Below are 14,017 nucleotides of genomic sequence, written 5' to 3' on the forward strand. Positions count from 1 at the left end.
ATGTTGGATTTTTCTCGGAATCCAAGCAAGATACCCTACTTCGGAAGTAGGGCGCATTCGATCGCATTCAGATGCAAATCGAATGCACCACTTCCGAAGTTAGGTACCTCTTATAGGTTCTGAGAAAAATCCAACTTCGGCGAGGAACCATGTCTAACTTTTTACCGCGCCGACAGAAGCAACACTAGTTAAGAATTTATCCTTGGTCCTATATTTTTTTCAATCTTCTATATCTCGAGATCCTCATGATCTAGAAGGTTGGCGTCTTCGGCAAAGTTGCTCAGCAGACCAAAAGCAATATGGCAGTAATAAACCTAATTGGGAATTTCTCAGATAGATGGTGCTAGTTACAAATTTTCCACAATCTTCTATATCTCAAGAAAGTTGGTATCTGCGGCAAAGTTGCTTAGTAGTCCAAGGACTATCTGGCAGTGGCTGAGAATTTATCCGCTGGGTGACGCTACACGGTGTGCTGAAACACACATATTATTGAACTTGCATGAACCTCCGATCTTTTACCACTAAAAGTTAGACTTGGTAATCAAAAAAAGCTTGCGACATATAAAAAATCTTTCATCGGCAAAATTAAAAAAAAAAAGTTGATTTTTGTTTTTTGGCCTTTTTTATATAGGGGTTCGTAGGAAAATATTAGATTTACACTAATTTTGATGATTTTTAACAGCTTAAAAACCAATATAACATATTTTGAACACGAATATATTTTCACACGTTTCAAATTAAGTATTATTGCTACCTAAACTCACACAATATGACCAGCCTATCGTGGCATGCCGTTATTATCGACTTCACTTATTGACATAATCTTATATAGATTTAGAGTAAACATACTGGACGATAATGAATAATTGGAATCATTGGACATCGTTGAAGCTTCTTTGAGATAGCAGAAATTTTTATAAAATTATGCAATAACATACAGCTATAGAAATATACAACTACCTGGTACCCCCGTTGGTTTGACCACGTTTAATCTGAACACTTTTTAATTTGTACCCCGCTAATTTGCACATCGTTCAGATTAAAAATGGTTCAAACATCATTCAGCTCATGGAACGCACTAAAGTGAAATGGAACGCTGTGGGACGGAACGCAGAATCAAAACAAAACAGCCAAAAGGGTAATCAGAAGTACGATTTTCTGTTGTTCGTAGGGTGACTAGAAGTTCGAATTAGAAATGAACCCCGATGGTTTGCATGTGGTACCGTTCAAATTAGCGGGGGTACACGGTATACAATAATAAAGGACACTGCACTGTTCCGATTTTGTACAACATTTTTCACCTTCACTTGCCTTGTTGCTCTCCACTTTTTTGAAAGAGTGATAGAAAAAGGTAGATTTTTACGCAGAGCCTTGTATACATTCAAAACTAGAGATACAAATATTGTAAAATATCGTTACACATCAAGAAAATATAAGATTTCTAAACAAAATAATTTATGCTATCCTCTAATTTATCGTTTGTGTAACAAGATTAAGCAATGTTTTGCAAACTGTGCCCTCCACTGAAGTCATGCGGGACAACGTCAGATCAATTTACTTTCTTCGCCGCATTTATTCTTCATATTTTTCATAGTTTTGGAAAAAAAATCTCGACACCTGATGAGAAAACATTCATAACTTTTTAACTACTACAGAAAACGTTATGATCTCCGTAACTTTTGATTTTCGTCGCAATTAATGGTTTAATCATCTTATCTTTCCTGCCAAACTAATTCTCGAGAAGTATTTTGTTGAGTAAAATACATCAAGTTCGAAAGAAAAGATAACTATTCTGAAGCGTTAGTGAAATTTGTTATTGTATAAAATGCGGCATACCACAATGGGTTGGTCATAATGTGTGTGTGTACATAGAAAATGATACTCAATATGAAACGTTCGATAATTTATTCGTGATAAGGATTTGCCAAATTGCAATTGCAATTGCAATGCCATGGCCTTCGAGCCGTTGAAATTCATTAAAATAAGTGTAACTGTATTATTCTCCTATGAATCCATATACATATGAAAAAAGGTCAAAAATGCAACGACCGACTTTTTTTAAATTTTTGCCGAAGAAAGATTTTTTAATATGTCGCAAGCTTTTTTGACTGCAATGGCTAACTTTCAATGAAGAAAGATCGGAGGTTCATGCAAGTTTGATAATGTGTGTGTTTCAGCACACCGTGCGCTAGTGACAAATTTCCTTCAATCTTCTTTATTGAGAGATCCTGATAAGCTAGAAGGTTTGTGACTTCGGCAAAGTTGTTCAGCAGATCAAGGATCAAGGGCAGTTGCAAATCTAATTAAAAATTCATCTCCTAGGTTGGGGAAATAACCAGTTTTCTCGAACTTTCTATACTTTAAGATACTGATAAGCTAGAAGGAAGGTGTCTTCAGTAAATTGGTTCAACAGATCAAAGGCTGTTTGGCAGAGAACCATCCGGTTGAGAATTAATCTCTAGCGTTCAGTTCCATAAGGACGTATCTGCAATGATCGATTTCTCTTCATCGATTTTCTCTTTAGCTAATTACTCAGCCCACTGACTTTCTTCGACTGCTGTTTATGATTAATTAGAAAGAATTCATCGTCCTTTGTCGTTCTGCATCGTGAAATGTTACGAAAATCGATTATATTTCGTGTACTACTCCAAAGAGAAAATCGATCACTGCAGATACGCCTGTATGATACTAAGCGCGAGATCTGTTAGATCATGAAGATCTAGAAGGCTGTTGGTAAAAAAATGTGAATGGGAATTCATCTGCTAGGTGGCGCTAGTAACACTATTTCTTCAATTTTCTATATATTGAGAAAGTTTATATGTTCGGCAAGACCAAGCTGAGGGTCATGTGTTCGAATCCCACCGATCGAGGATCTTTTCGGGTTGGAAATTTTCTCGACTTCCCAGGGCATAAAGTGTCATCGTTCCTGCCACACTTTATACGCATGCAAAAATAGTCATTGGCAAAGTAAGCTCTCAGTTAATAACTGTGGAAGTGCTCATAGCAGGCTCTGTCCCAGTGGGGACGTAACGCTAGAAAGAAGAAGAATATGTTCGGCAAAGTTTTTCGATTTTGGTAACACGGAAATACATGTACAAAAAAATGGATCATGAGTCAGCCAACAGTTTTGTTGATCTCAATGTTTCTGTGGGCCGGTTCATACCATGTTCAAAATAGTTAAATTTGATTCGTGGTCATTATCACGGTGATAGAAGTTTTAATTTGAACAACCGTTCTATCACAGACAAACAGACGTCACACTCTCATCATTGTCCATCGACCACTTTTCTAACGGTTGATTCAAAAATATGGTAGGTGGCCAATCCGCCACCCGCAGCGCTCGCATCGTTTTTGTTCGCGTTTGACGTTTACACACTAATGCCATCTGTTGGCTCGTCGGCCAAACACACCGATTTTAGCATTGGGCGTACATGTCCTCGTGACTATGATTTTGATCGCGATTTGTTCTAAGTGTTACGTCTGTTTGTCTGTGCTCTCAGTTAATAACTGTGGAAGTGCTCATAGCAGGCTCTGTCCCAGTGGGGACGTAACGCTAGAAAGAAGAAGAATATGTTCGGCAAAGTTTTTCGATTTTGGTAACACGGAAATACATGTACAAAAAAATGGATCATGAGTCAGCCAACAGTTTTGTTGATCTCAATGTTTCTGTGGGCCGGTTCATACCATGTTCAAAATAGTTAAATTTGATTCGTGGTCATTATCACGGTGATAGAAGTTTTAATTTGAACAACCGTTCTATCACAGACAAACAGACGTCACACTCTCATCATTGTCCATCGACCACTTTTCTAACGGTTGATTCAAAAATATGGTAGGTGGCCAATCCGCCACCCGCAGCGCTCGCATCGTTTTTGTTCGCGTTTGACGTTTACACACTAATGCCATCTGTTGGCTCGTCGGCCAAACACACCGATTTTAGCATTGGGCGTACATGTCCTCGTGACTATGATTTTGATCGCGATTTGTTCTAAGTGTTACGTCTGTTTGTCTGTGGTTCTATTTTGGCTCGGTTCGATTTCGGCACCATGAACCTTTTTGGCATGCTTCCAAAATCGAACAGGAACAGCATGTCTGGCGGTAAAAAATCTGATTGAGAATTTATCCGCTGGAAGGTTGTTTTGCGGTATATACTGCTTCGCGACTAAAAACGGGTTAACCAACGTGCGAAGATTGAGTTTTGGCCAACTTCGCCGCGTCGCAACTCGATCCTCAATAGTGCGCATAATGCACACGGCGAAGGATGCGCACTATAACGAAGTGACTCGCGACGCGGCGAAGTTGGTCAAAAATCGAACTTCGCACGTTGGTTCATCCATTTTTAGTCGTGAAGCAGTACAGTCAACTTTCGTTCGTTGCACTAAACCTGTAGCCCTTTTAGTGAAAGACTTTCACTAATCGGGCTGAGTTTTGAGCTGTCAAATAACCAAGAACAAAAGAAACTCAGAACTACCAACATTGATAAATTGCGTCTTATGTCAGAAAATGACGTTTGACTTCGTTTTAGGTGGGCTATAACCCACTCAACGGGAGCCCAATTAAAATGAAGCCCATCTAAAGATAACGAACGAAATTCGACTGTATATATTTCTAGATTGCGATGGTAGGATTTTTGCTATCCTATAATTCTGATAAATTAAAGTTAAGTTAAATCGTTTCATTTTTTATGGAGAAAGATATTTCACTATAAACTTTTGTATAAAGAAAAACATTTAAGAGGATTTATGCTTTCCTCCATTATGTACAACCGGCACAAAAAAAATTTTTTTTGAAAATATTTTTCAATTTGAAAGTGTTTTTCAATTTCAGGAAATTTTGCTACACGAAATTATAACATATAACTTTCTTATCTATGTGGATATATAGAAGCACTACGCGTTGAACATCGAATCTCCCAGTACATGCTTTTGAATTTTGAGTATTCATGGTAATATTTGTTCACACAATTCCAGTAAATAAATGTTGTCGCTATCGAGTTAAGGAACATCGACTCATGAAAGTTTTTAACACTTCAGTCGTCGCGCTGTTGTGTTTCGTACAACACTGTTGAAAAAACCTCGCATTTCGTTCACAACAGCAGCGTGGTGGTTCTGACGGTGGAAAACCAAAGAAATTTTCAACACTCAAGAAAATATCTTCCTTCAATTAATGTGAATTTGCACATACATTGCTCAAATTGCCAGAATCATTAGTCTTATTTGTGTCATATTTATAGCATTTGAAACATATTTAAAGTATGTGCAAGTTATATGTTCTTCAGAAGAACATTGTGCAAAAAGTATGGCGTCTGAGTAAAGGTAGTGACCTTGTGAAGCTGTATTTATCCAGCGATATTTTGGCTGCATCGGAAAGTATATTTGCTAAAATTCAATACTTTGATATTGTTTTAACTTATGTTTACTTCTATGCAGATGGAGGCATCGAATTCAATCAGATAGATGTAACAGCAAAGAATGATTACAAACTGATGAACCCTCTGCCCACAGAGATTGCGTAGAAACCCAATACGACCCCAAAAGATGGTAATTTTTGGTTTGTCTTCTTCTGCTGCTCATTCTAATTCATAGTTTCATCATTCATATTGAAACTGTCAATAAACTGTATTTATATTCACTTATTTGTTTTCACTTATTATTGGATTTAACAAGAAACACCTGAAAACGTTCATTGAAATGATTTGTTCGGTCAATATACTCCATTGAAGCCGCCCATGTAAAGTATGTGTCTGGATTATGGATTGGATATGAAATAATCATGCTTTCAATGGAAATTAAGATTGGCGAAAATCCATTGATTACGCACATACTTTCCATATGCAAACCCCCATTGCAAAAATCCATATGGGTTGGCACATGAATCAAATGAAGACATTATCTTGAGTGAACAAGTTTTGTTATCAGTGGCATTATATGTTTTTCAGCGTGCATCGAAAATGTAGGTAAATTTTTCTGTTTCTAATTAGGTGAGTCCCGAGGAATAAAGACGAAACACTAGATAGATATAGATATATATATAGTTGTACCTTTGTACTAGGTATATAAGCTACAGTAATTAGGAATGAAAAGCTCCTCTTTGACTTAATACCACCCGACCCAACAGAAGTGTAACGCGGATGAGTTAAATTATTCGTTCCGAGAGAATAAATTTCAATTGTCGTTCCGAGAATAAACCGGCGTTCAAGTGTTTCGATCTGAAGGAAGACACAAATTTCCCCTTCATCTATCCGGGAAGCCGTGACCTATTCAAAAACTACAGTCCACTTAAAAATGTTTCGAACAATAACAAAAAGGCTTAACAGAGATCTTTTGGCGTCAACAGAAAGATTTCAACCTCTTCTTTATAAAAAGAGCGATCAAATTAATTTTTGAGCATAAACTTAATTATTTATATAACTTTTCGATAAAATAAAACGCTGATATTTGGCAAATCGATTAAACTAGAGGCGATCTATCCACCAAAAATAGCACATGTCGTTTTTATCTAAAAATGTACGGTTTATTGCATGGTCCAATCTACTGATACATTAGTATTCATTACATACAATATATGACCGTACTCAGAATTGTCACATTCAAGCCGGTTAGTCAAACAACAGAAAACCTATGTTGCGCAAGATGAGTTTAAGATTTATCGAAACTTGAAAGGAAAATCTTCAAATTAAGATTTGTGTGATCTGTGTGCGAGCGTGTGCTCACATAAAATAAGTAGAATTTCATTCGGGTTTCCTCATATATTTTACAAACGAGCAAAATATACAATTACGTCCCGAGATGAGGCAGCCTCGGGCTGCAAATCTCGTTAATGAAAATAATAATAATATTAACAATTACGTCGGTCGTATTCTGCAAAATGCTCTTAAAAAATCAATTTTTAATCAATCTTCATGAAATCTTGAAAGAAGATTATTCAATTATAGTATAAAAATACAAACATACTTTGGAAATGTTATTATTCATTTAGAAGTAGAGACAAAATAAAAATACAATTATTCATTATACAATTTTTAGTTTCCAATGATAGTTCTTGTTTCCAAGATACTGTAATGATGAAGCTTTGCAAATGAAACATACACAAATAAATTAAATAACTAAAAGAAAATTGTTAACGGTGTCACGATATAAAATATTACCAATAAGTTTACATGATTTTAACAATAAAATTACAAATAAAATTAAAATGTTTGGGAACCTCTATGTATGGCAGAGGTTAACCTTTTCCAAAGGCATCGTTATTTATCTGCAAACTATAGTGAAAATCGCACCGTTCAAATGGCCGACAAGAAAAAGGCTCTATTCATCTGCCTCGGTAAGTATCTCATTTTCCAATCCCTGATTAGACTGCACGATTCACTAAGCATTCCATTATCATAATTCCTCTGTAGGTAACATTTGCCGCTCGCCTATAGCGGAAGCAGTGTTCCTGAAGACCATCCGGGAAGCCGGCGTCGCTGACCAGTGGGAAGTGGACAGCGCTGCCATAGGGGGATGGCACGTTGGGAACTTGCCGGATCACCGGGCGTTGGCCACCATGAAGAAGCACGAGTTGCCCTACGAGAACCGCGCCCGGCAGATCACCAAGAATGACTTCAATCACTACGACTACATCTTCGGCATGGACCAGGAGAACATGTCCGACCTGAAGAGTCGCGCCCCGAAAGGGTCCAAGGCGAAGCAACTTTTTTTGGGTGACTACGATACGGACGCACCGGGCAAAATCATTCGCGATCCGTACTACGACCAGGGGTCGGAGGGATTCGAGCAATGTTACGTCCAGTGCGTGCGGTGTTGCAAAGGGTTCCTCGAAAAGGTCGAGAGAGGTGAACTGTGATAGAGCTGTTTGGTGCTGTAGGCAAAGGTTTTGCTTGTGAAATAAAGGTGATCGGTTTTGAATGTTGATCTTGGTCTACTTTATTGCTTGAAAATATAAATACAGGCAACTCTCTGTAACTCAATGTTGAAGGGACCATGGACTTTAAGGTGAAGATGAATCGAAGCCAAACTTCAAACTTTCAAGAGCACGGATCTGGAGAACCAAACCTCCGTTTAAGCTGAAAACCTAATCGATTGGTCACTAGCTGGTGGTGACCAATCGATTAGGTTTTCAGCTCAAACGGATGTTTGGTTCTCCACATCCGTGCTCTTGAAAATATGAAGTTTGGCTTCGATTCATCTTCGCCTTAAGAGGTATCGAGTTCTTCTTTCTGGTGTTACATCCACATAAGACCTATAAGCTGAGGAGCAGGCTCCGCCCCAGTGGGGACGTAATGTCAAGAAGCATAAGATCACTGGAAAGAATCCTGGATAAATTATTTAAGGCCTTTGGATAATTTCTCAGAGCATTTCTGGATGACTTCCTGAAGGAATCTCAGGAGTAATTCCTAAAGGTATTCCAAGTTATATTCCTGGTTAAAATCTTAACGAAATGCTGAACGACAGTTTTGGAGGAAATCCTATGAAATTAGTGAAGGCATCTCTGAACAACAAACTGCTTGAAGTCTTGAAGACGTCCGAAACGGAATAATTAATATAAAAGTTCATTCGTATCGATTTTGCTTGTGTTGCTCTACTTTATTGTTTCGTAATGTAAAAACGCACTTATTAAAATATGTGATATTCTATTGCCTATTCAATGATGGGAACCCTATCAGACTCGATGGCATCGGCATGGTTAGCACTGCTCCGTTGTATCCACTCATTGGAGAGGCTTGTTGGTGATGTTGCTGCAGTTGTGACTGTTGCAGTGCGGGATGTGGATGACCAGAAAAATGTGACGCTGGTTCGGGAGATCCGATCGTTGCAAACGAAGCCGTTGTAGCAGGACTTCCCATATCGGAGACGTGCGTTAGGTCGCTATGGCTAGTACGGTCATGTTCAGACATTGCCATCTGTTGAATTATCGGTGCTATGGAAGGATGTACCGGAGGATCTACCGGTAGCTGTATTTGCGTTTCGTCTTGTTGGACAACACGTAACTTTTTAGAACTTGTGGACTGTGCTCCACATTCACTCTTCTTCTTTCGTGCGCTCTGCTTGTACAGCTGAACGCCTTCGACCACAATTCCATGCTTACGAATTTTGTGCTGCGTCAACATGTAGTTGAACCTGGAACGAGGAAACCGAAAATCAAGCCAAAGATGTTAAAGATTGTTTCATTACAAATTACCTGTAATCTGCACCGCAGATATCGCAATACACCCGATCCCCTGTGTGCTTCATGACGTGATACCGCAGCTGATTAGGTCTAGCGAAGGCTTTGTCGCAATAGGTGCACTTATGTTTGTAAGGATTATCGTCGTGGAGCAGCATATGTCTGCGAAGACTTTTCCGCCAGCGACATTTCAGTCCACAGATGTTGCACACAAAGTCCTTCTTCTCATGAATGGACTCCATGTGGATCTTCAGTTGTTGCTTGATGTAGAACCTTCGATCGCAAATTGGACACACGATGTCCTTCTGTTGGGTGTGCGTCATCATGTGAACGTTGAATGTGGCACTGCTTGAAAGAATTTTGCCACATATTTGGCAAACTTGCTTGCAGAGAGATGCTGGCTTCTCGTCGGTACTTCTATCTCGTTTTTCCCTGGGCTTTCGAGGCCCTTTTGGTGGACGAGGGTCATTCTTCCTTGGTCGACCGCGTTTCCTTTTTGGTTTCTCTTCAACAAAGGTGTCATCTTCTTCGGGGACTTCATATTTCATCTCACTGTTTCTTCTACGCTCTTCTTCTGGTTCATACTCATCGTCGTCATCTTCATCCGTTCCAGAATGGCTTTCCGAACTTGAATACGCGCCAAAATCCTTTGGCATATCATAGTCCGGATCGGAGTTCGTCTCACATGGTTCCTCTTTTACTGCATGATCGTGTTCTAGCTTTTCAACAGCCTTTTGCAAGTCATTGTCGAACTCCGTTTCTTCACTTATATCGTAGCACGCACCAAGGCTTTTCTCATCTTTCCCGAGTCCCACCACCAAGTAATCCGTTGGAATTTCGCTGGGTTCTTCATCTTCTCTTTTGATTTGTGTTGCAACAACTGCTTCAGTGTCCAGTTTACTACAGTCTTCCTCGTCGTCATTCTTTATCACCCCCAACATCTTGACCAACTTGATTTGTGCGGCACTGCATGTCCTCACAAACTTGGTCCAGAATTTCATCATGTGCGCACATGCATCACACACTCCACTCGGAAGCATGTCGTACTTCCTGCTAGATTCCAAGCAAATGTCTAGCAGCTTGGCCGTATCGCTGCACTTCATCAGCTTCTCCAAACTATTCTTCAGTGGTTGTCTTTCGTCTTTTGCGCATAGCCGACAGTAACTAGCTTCACTGCCGCTTCCTTCCCGTGTCATAACTTCCGTTGGCCCCGGCTTATCATCCATGGAGCTGATAACACCCACCGATGGCACGGCATCCGGTTGAGTTAGCACTGCAGGAACCACATTCCGATCGATTTCCTCCGGTAGGAAATGTTGATCGCAAACCTTCGGATCGGGTATGTGTTTGCAGTTGGCACGGAATCCCAGGGCTTTGTTCCATGAGCGTATCAGATCGCGACCCTCACTCGGAAAGTCGAAGAAGCTGATTCCGGGCTGGTCCGTGGTTGAGTTGCAGTCCGGTGCAAGACACTTTTGTACCAGTTTGTCCATAGTGCTTAAAGTATGTTGGTTTCCCTAGCGATGATCGCTCATTTCGGTCTAAAATAGTAAATTTTTTACTCGTTCAATAAAATGGTTTGTTTACTATGAAATTGAAACACAATCAAAACCTGTAAAGATGACACCTAATGCATTTGCATTCATAAATGCATCTATCCACACATGAAAAGTATATGAAAGTGCATAGCCATAGCCACCTAGCGGTGAGTTGTGGAATTTGCTGTATATTTTTTGGCTCCTTTGGCTCACCCTGTGTCGTCTCGCTTTAGAGTGGCCCAATATGTTCAAAAGGTTTTGAATAAGGTACCGCGGGGCAAGTGGGTAAATGGGGTAAGTGAAAACAATTGATATATTTTACTGAATATGTGAATTAACGTTTTGAACTCATGCGTAAACCTTTGAGGCCATTGAGAACATTACGATAGGTAATAGATTTCTGAGATTTTTCAGCCATTATTGCATAATAGAGCGAAAAATTGTTATCCTGTCAACTATTACTCCGTAACAAGTTGACGGCGTACAATCTTATTTTAATATTTTCAGTGGAAAAAATTTGCTGAAAATAATTTCCTGTACCACTTCCTAGTTGTCCTCTGTGACAGTTTCAAACTGCAATAAAAAAAGTTTTAGAATTAATTCGACGTAGACCTAAAAGTAACTAAATTTAAACACATTTAAACATTTAAACACAATTAAAAGGAAGACGTTGACAGAAAGGTTGCAATATTAGAGAATACACGGAAATCTCGTGGAATGTCTGTGTAAAGCTAGTTCAAAACATAAAAATGAGGTATAGGTCTATCCGCATAAAAAAGATTCTAAATACGTTATTGAAGGATTCCGTTTGATTTCTCCCGAAGAGTTATCCGACTATCTCAAAAACAAATAACGAGCGGTGGAAATTCTACAGAGCAGAAATGCAATTGCTGTAAGAACTAACATTGGAAATGTTGCAGTTATAATGTTGTCGAATCATTTCAACAAACATAACTGAGCAGGAGAAAATTCAAGTAACAAGAATAAATGTGTCTTTGTTCACATGTTACTTATGTTATTGTTCATTGGGACGCCTTAACAAATGTTAAAGGTAATAGAAATCGTGAATATAACTGTTAGTTTTTGAATGAATTGTTCAAAACGATAAACTTTTCTCTTACCCCACTTGTAAGGAGACGTTTTTCAAAACTTGTTCTGTACTTTTTCCTTCAATTTGACATATAAATAAATTTCAGCATATTGCTTATATTTGGTGGGAGTCAAGCTAAAAATATACACGACCTCATTTGTTTTAATTTAAAGTCTCTAGGATTTGAAGAATCCCAACAATACGAAATCCATTACCCACTTGCCCCACGGTACCTTAAACCAGTGCTGGTTGTTGATGTTTCAGTTCGTTTACACAAGCTGTAGCATCCTTTATGCTAATAAGGAATGGTGGTTAAGTTTCGAAGCTTGCGTCTGATCAATCGTTTTATAATGCAACATAAGAATGGGTGTTTAGTGGAACTGTGCGTTACACTCGTCGTTATTAAATTGTGTGTGATTGTGAAGGTTCTAATACCGTTAAGTCACCAGTCACCGTGCGGCCTCCATTCACCGTGCACATATACAAATTCCTACAGAATATTCATACAATTTTCACAAACTATTTTTTTGTCAGCAAAATAAGATAAAACTGATGAAATGAAGTAGTTTTTGTCACAAAGCATTTTGAAAAACCTAGTTTATGTAGTAAAAATCATGTGAATTCTGTTTGATAATAAGATTTTTCAACACTCTTAGTAGAAACACCAAAAATTCACATTTTTCATTTTAACGATAGAGTATGATTTTTTTCAAAATTTCAACAAGTTTTCATTGTGCATACTATTAGTAAGATGTATTTCATCGTATGAGCAATGAGATTTTATGCAAATTAGAATTTTATATTGTGTTTCAGTCGAAACCCAAATGCACGGTGAATGGATCCCTCTCAGTATGTATGGTTCCTATTACCGTGCATTAGTGTAAAAGGCATGAAATTATTCGGTAATAATAGATTTATTGTTATATCGTCATTAAACTACTTCATATTTAGTTTTTGAGTGAATATGGAATGATTTGGACAATACAGTCAAACCTCTTATAACGATTTTAATGAAAAAATAATTATTTATTTTTTTTTTAAACTTTTTATGGATTTTATTGTAAATGAAGATTTGAACAGTCTTAAAAATGAGTGCGCAAACTATTAGCAACATAGTTGCTCCATCAACAACGTTTATTCAAGAAACAAAATTAAATCATGGCGAAATCTATACGCACGGTGAATGGTGCACTAGTGTGCACGGTAAATGGTGACATAGAACGGTACGAGGCGACCTTAACATGAGATTTTCAAACATAATTTTTGAGTAATTTTTAGTTTTAGATTTTTCCCCGAATTATTATATAATTGTACGCTACGTAGTGGTATTCTAATACGCTTCAAATTATTTGGAAAAGTTATATCATTTTTTGAAGTGCAAATTTTTCTTAAATGCACGGTGAATGGTAGCTTGACGGTAGTGATTTTATAATAAAATATATGGCGATGAAAATTTGAAAATGAAATAGGAAGTGATTGTAATAGTTTTGTCACAGACAAACAGACGTAACACTTAGAACAAATTTCTTCTAAATCCATCGCCCAGTTTACACTATCATCATCTGGTGAGCATGTTGCACGAAAAGGTGTTTCGTGCAACAAGACCGGCAGATGGCGGTAGTGTGAAAGGTCAAACGCGAAGAAAAACGATGCGCGCGCCTTTGGTTGTGAGATTTGTAACATATCGAATTTGAAATGATCGTTAAATGAGTGGTCGATGGAAATGTCATCAGTGTTACGTCTGTTTGTCTGTGGTTTTGTTAAAAGTATATGCACAGACAAACAGACACAGATAAACAATACTGCCTAGTTCTTCACACATGCATGATAAAAGCGTTTATAATGACAGCGAGTGCAGAAGAATGGATCGAAGTGATTTTTTTTTACTGTAACTTTCTGGATCGTAGTTTGAATAGTAATGACAAAAATAATGAAAAATTTAAATTGAATATCTTATAATTCCTTAGTAATGATAATAGATGGCAAATGGTAATAACAATGAATTTATATGAAAATGATGTGATGTTATTTTGATGAAAATTTGTAACTGTGATAGTGAGAAGTGATATAATGGTAAGTATATCTGAAGCGTATTACGAAAGTCGATGAGTGATAATCGGTGATAGTGTCGATAGTGAGTGATGAAATGAAATGGGGAATGAGGACCTTTTAATAAAACTATTTCGTTCTTCACTTTAACCACTCTACTAGCATTTCAGGCCTT

The 14,017-nt window shown here is 38.0% G+C and overlaps 2 protein-coding genes across 3 annotated transcripts; one reads left to right on the forward strand and one right to left on the reverse strand.

The window, feature by feature from the left end:
• The first annotated feature begins 7,173 nt into the window (after window positions 1-7,173).
• On the forward strand, window positions 7,174-7,913 carry LOC110681130 (low molecular weight phosphotyrosine protein phosphatase 1-like). The gene is made up of 2 exons (XM_021856903.1): window positions 7,174-7,323; window positions 7,400-7,913. Exons 1-2 carry the CDS (start codon window positions 7,215-7,217, stop codon window positions 7,843-7,845), a joined length of 555 nt encoding a protein of 184 aa, XP_021712595.1. The 5' UTR covers window positions 7,174-7,214; the 3' UTR covers window positions 7,846-7,913.
• Window positions 7,914-8,550: 637 nt separating this feature from the next.
• Window positions 8,551-10,835, reverse strand: LOC110681129 (zinc finger protein weckle-like). 2 transcript variants are annotated; one of them, XM_021856900.1, is made up of 3 exons: window positions 10,778-10,835; window positions 9,181-10,706; window positions 8,551-9,119 (listed from the first exon to the last, which is right to left on the reverse strand). In XM_021856900.1, exons 2-3 carry the CDS (start codon window positions 10,656-10,658, stop codon window positions 8,633-8,635), a joined length of 1,965 nt encoding a protein of 654 aa, XP_021712592.1. In that variant the 5' UTR covers window positions 10,659-10,706; window positions 10,778-10,835; the 3' UTR covers window positions 8,551-8,632. The 2 variants fall into 2 exon arrangements, with proteins under 2 accessions (XP_021712592.1, XP_021712591.1); XM_021856899.1 differs by lacking the exon at window positions 10,778-10,835 and having other exon boundaries at window positions 9,181-10,771.
• Window positions 10,836-14,017: the final 3,182 nt, after the last annotated feature.

The sequence above is a fragment of the Aedes aegypti genome, unplaced genomic scaffold (genome assembly GCF_002204515.2).
Source record: "Aedes aegypti strain LVP_AGWG unplaced genomic scaffold, AaegL5.0 Primary Assembly AGWG_AaegL5_hic_scaff_44_PBJ_arrow, whole genome shotgun sequence".
NCBI classification, from domain to species: Eukaryota; Metazoa; Arthropoda; class Insecta; order Diptera; family Culicidae; genus Aedes; species Aedes aegypti.

Bases quoted from the DNA above. Each gene is read 5' to 3' on its own strand.
- LOC110681130 (XM_021856903.1), top strand. From the start codon at position 7,215: ATGGCAGAGGTTAACCTTTTCCAAAGGCATCGTTATTTATCTGCAAAC. The intron at 7,324-7,399 runs GTAAGTATCTCA...ATTCCTCTGTAG, and splicing joins GGCTCTATTCATCTGCCTCG to GTAACATTTGCCGCTCGCCT.
- LOC110681129 (XM_021856900.1), bottom strand. From the start codon at position 10,658: ATGGACAAACTGGTACAAAAGTGTCTTGCACCGGACTGCAACTCAACC. The intron at 9,120-9,180 runs GTAATTTGTAAT...TCCTCGTTCCAG, and splicing joins ATCTGCGGTGCAGATTACAG to GTTCAACTACATGTTGACGC.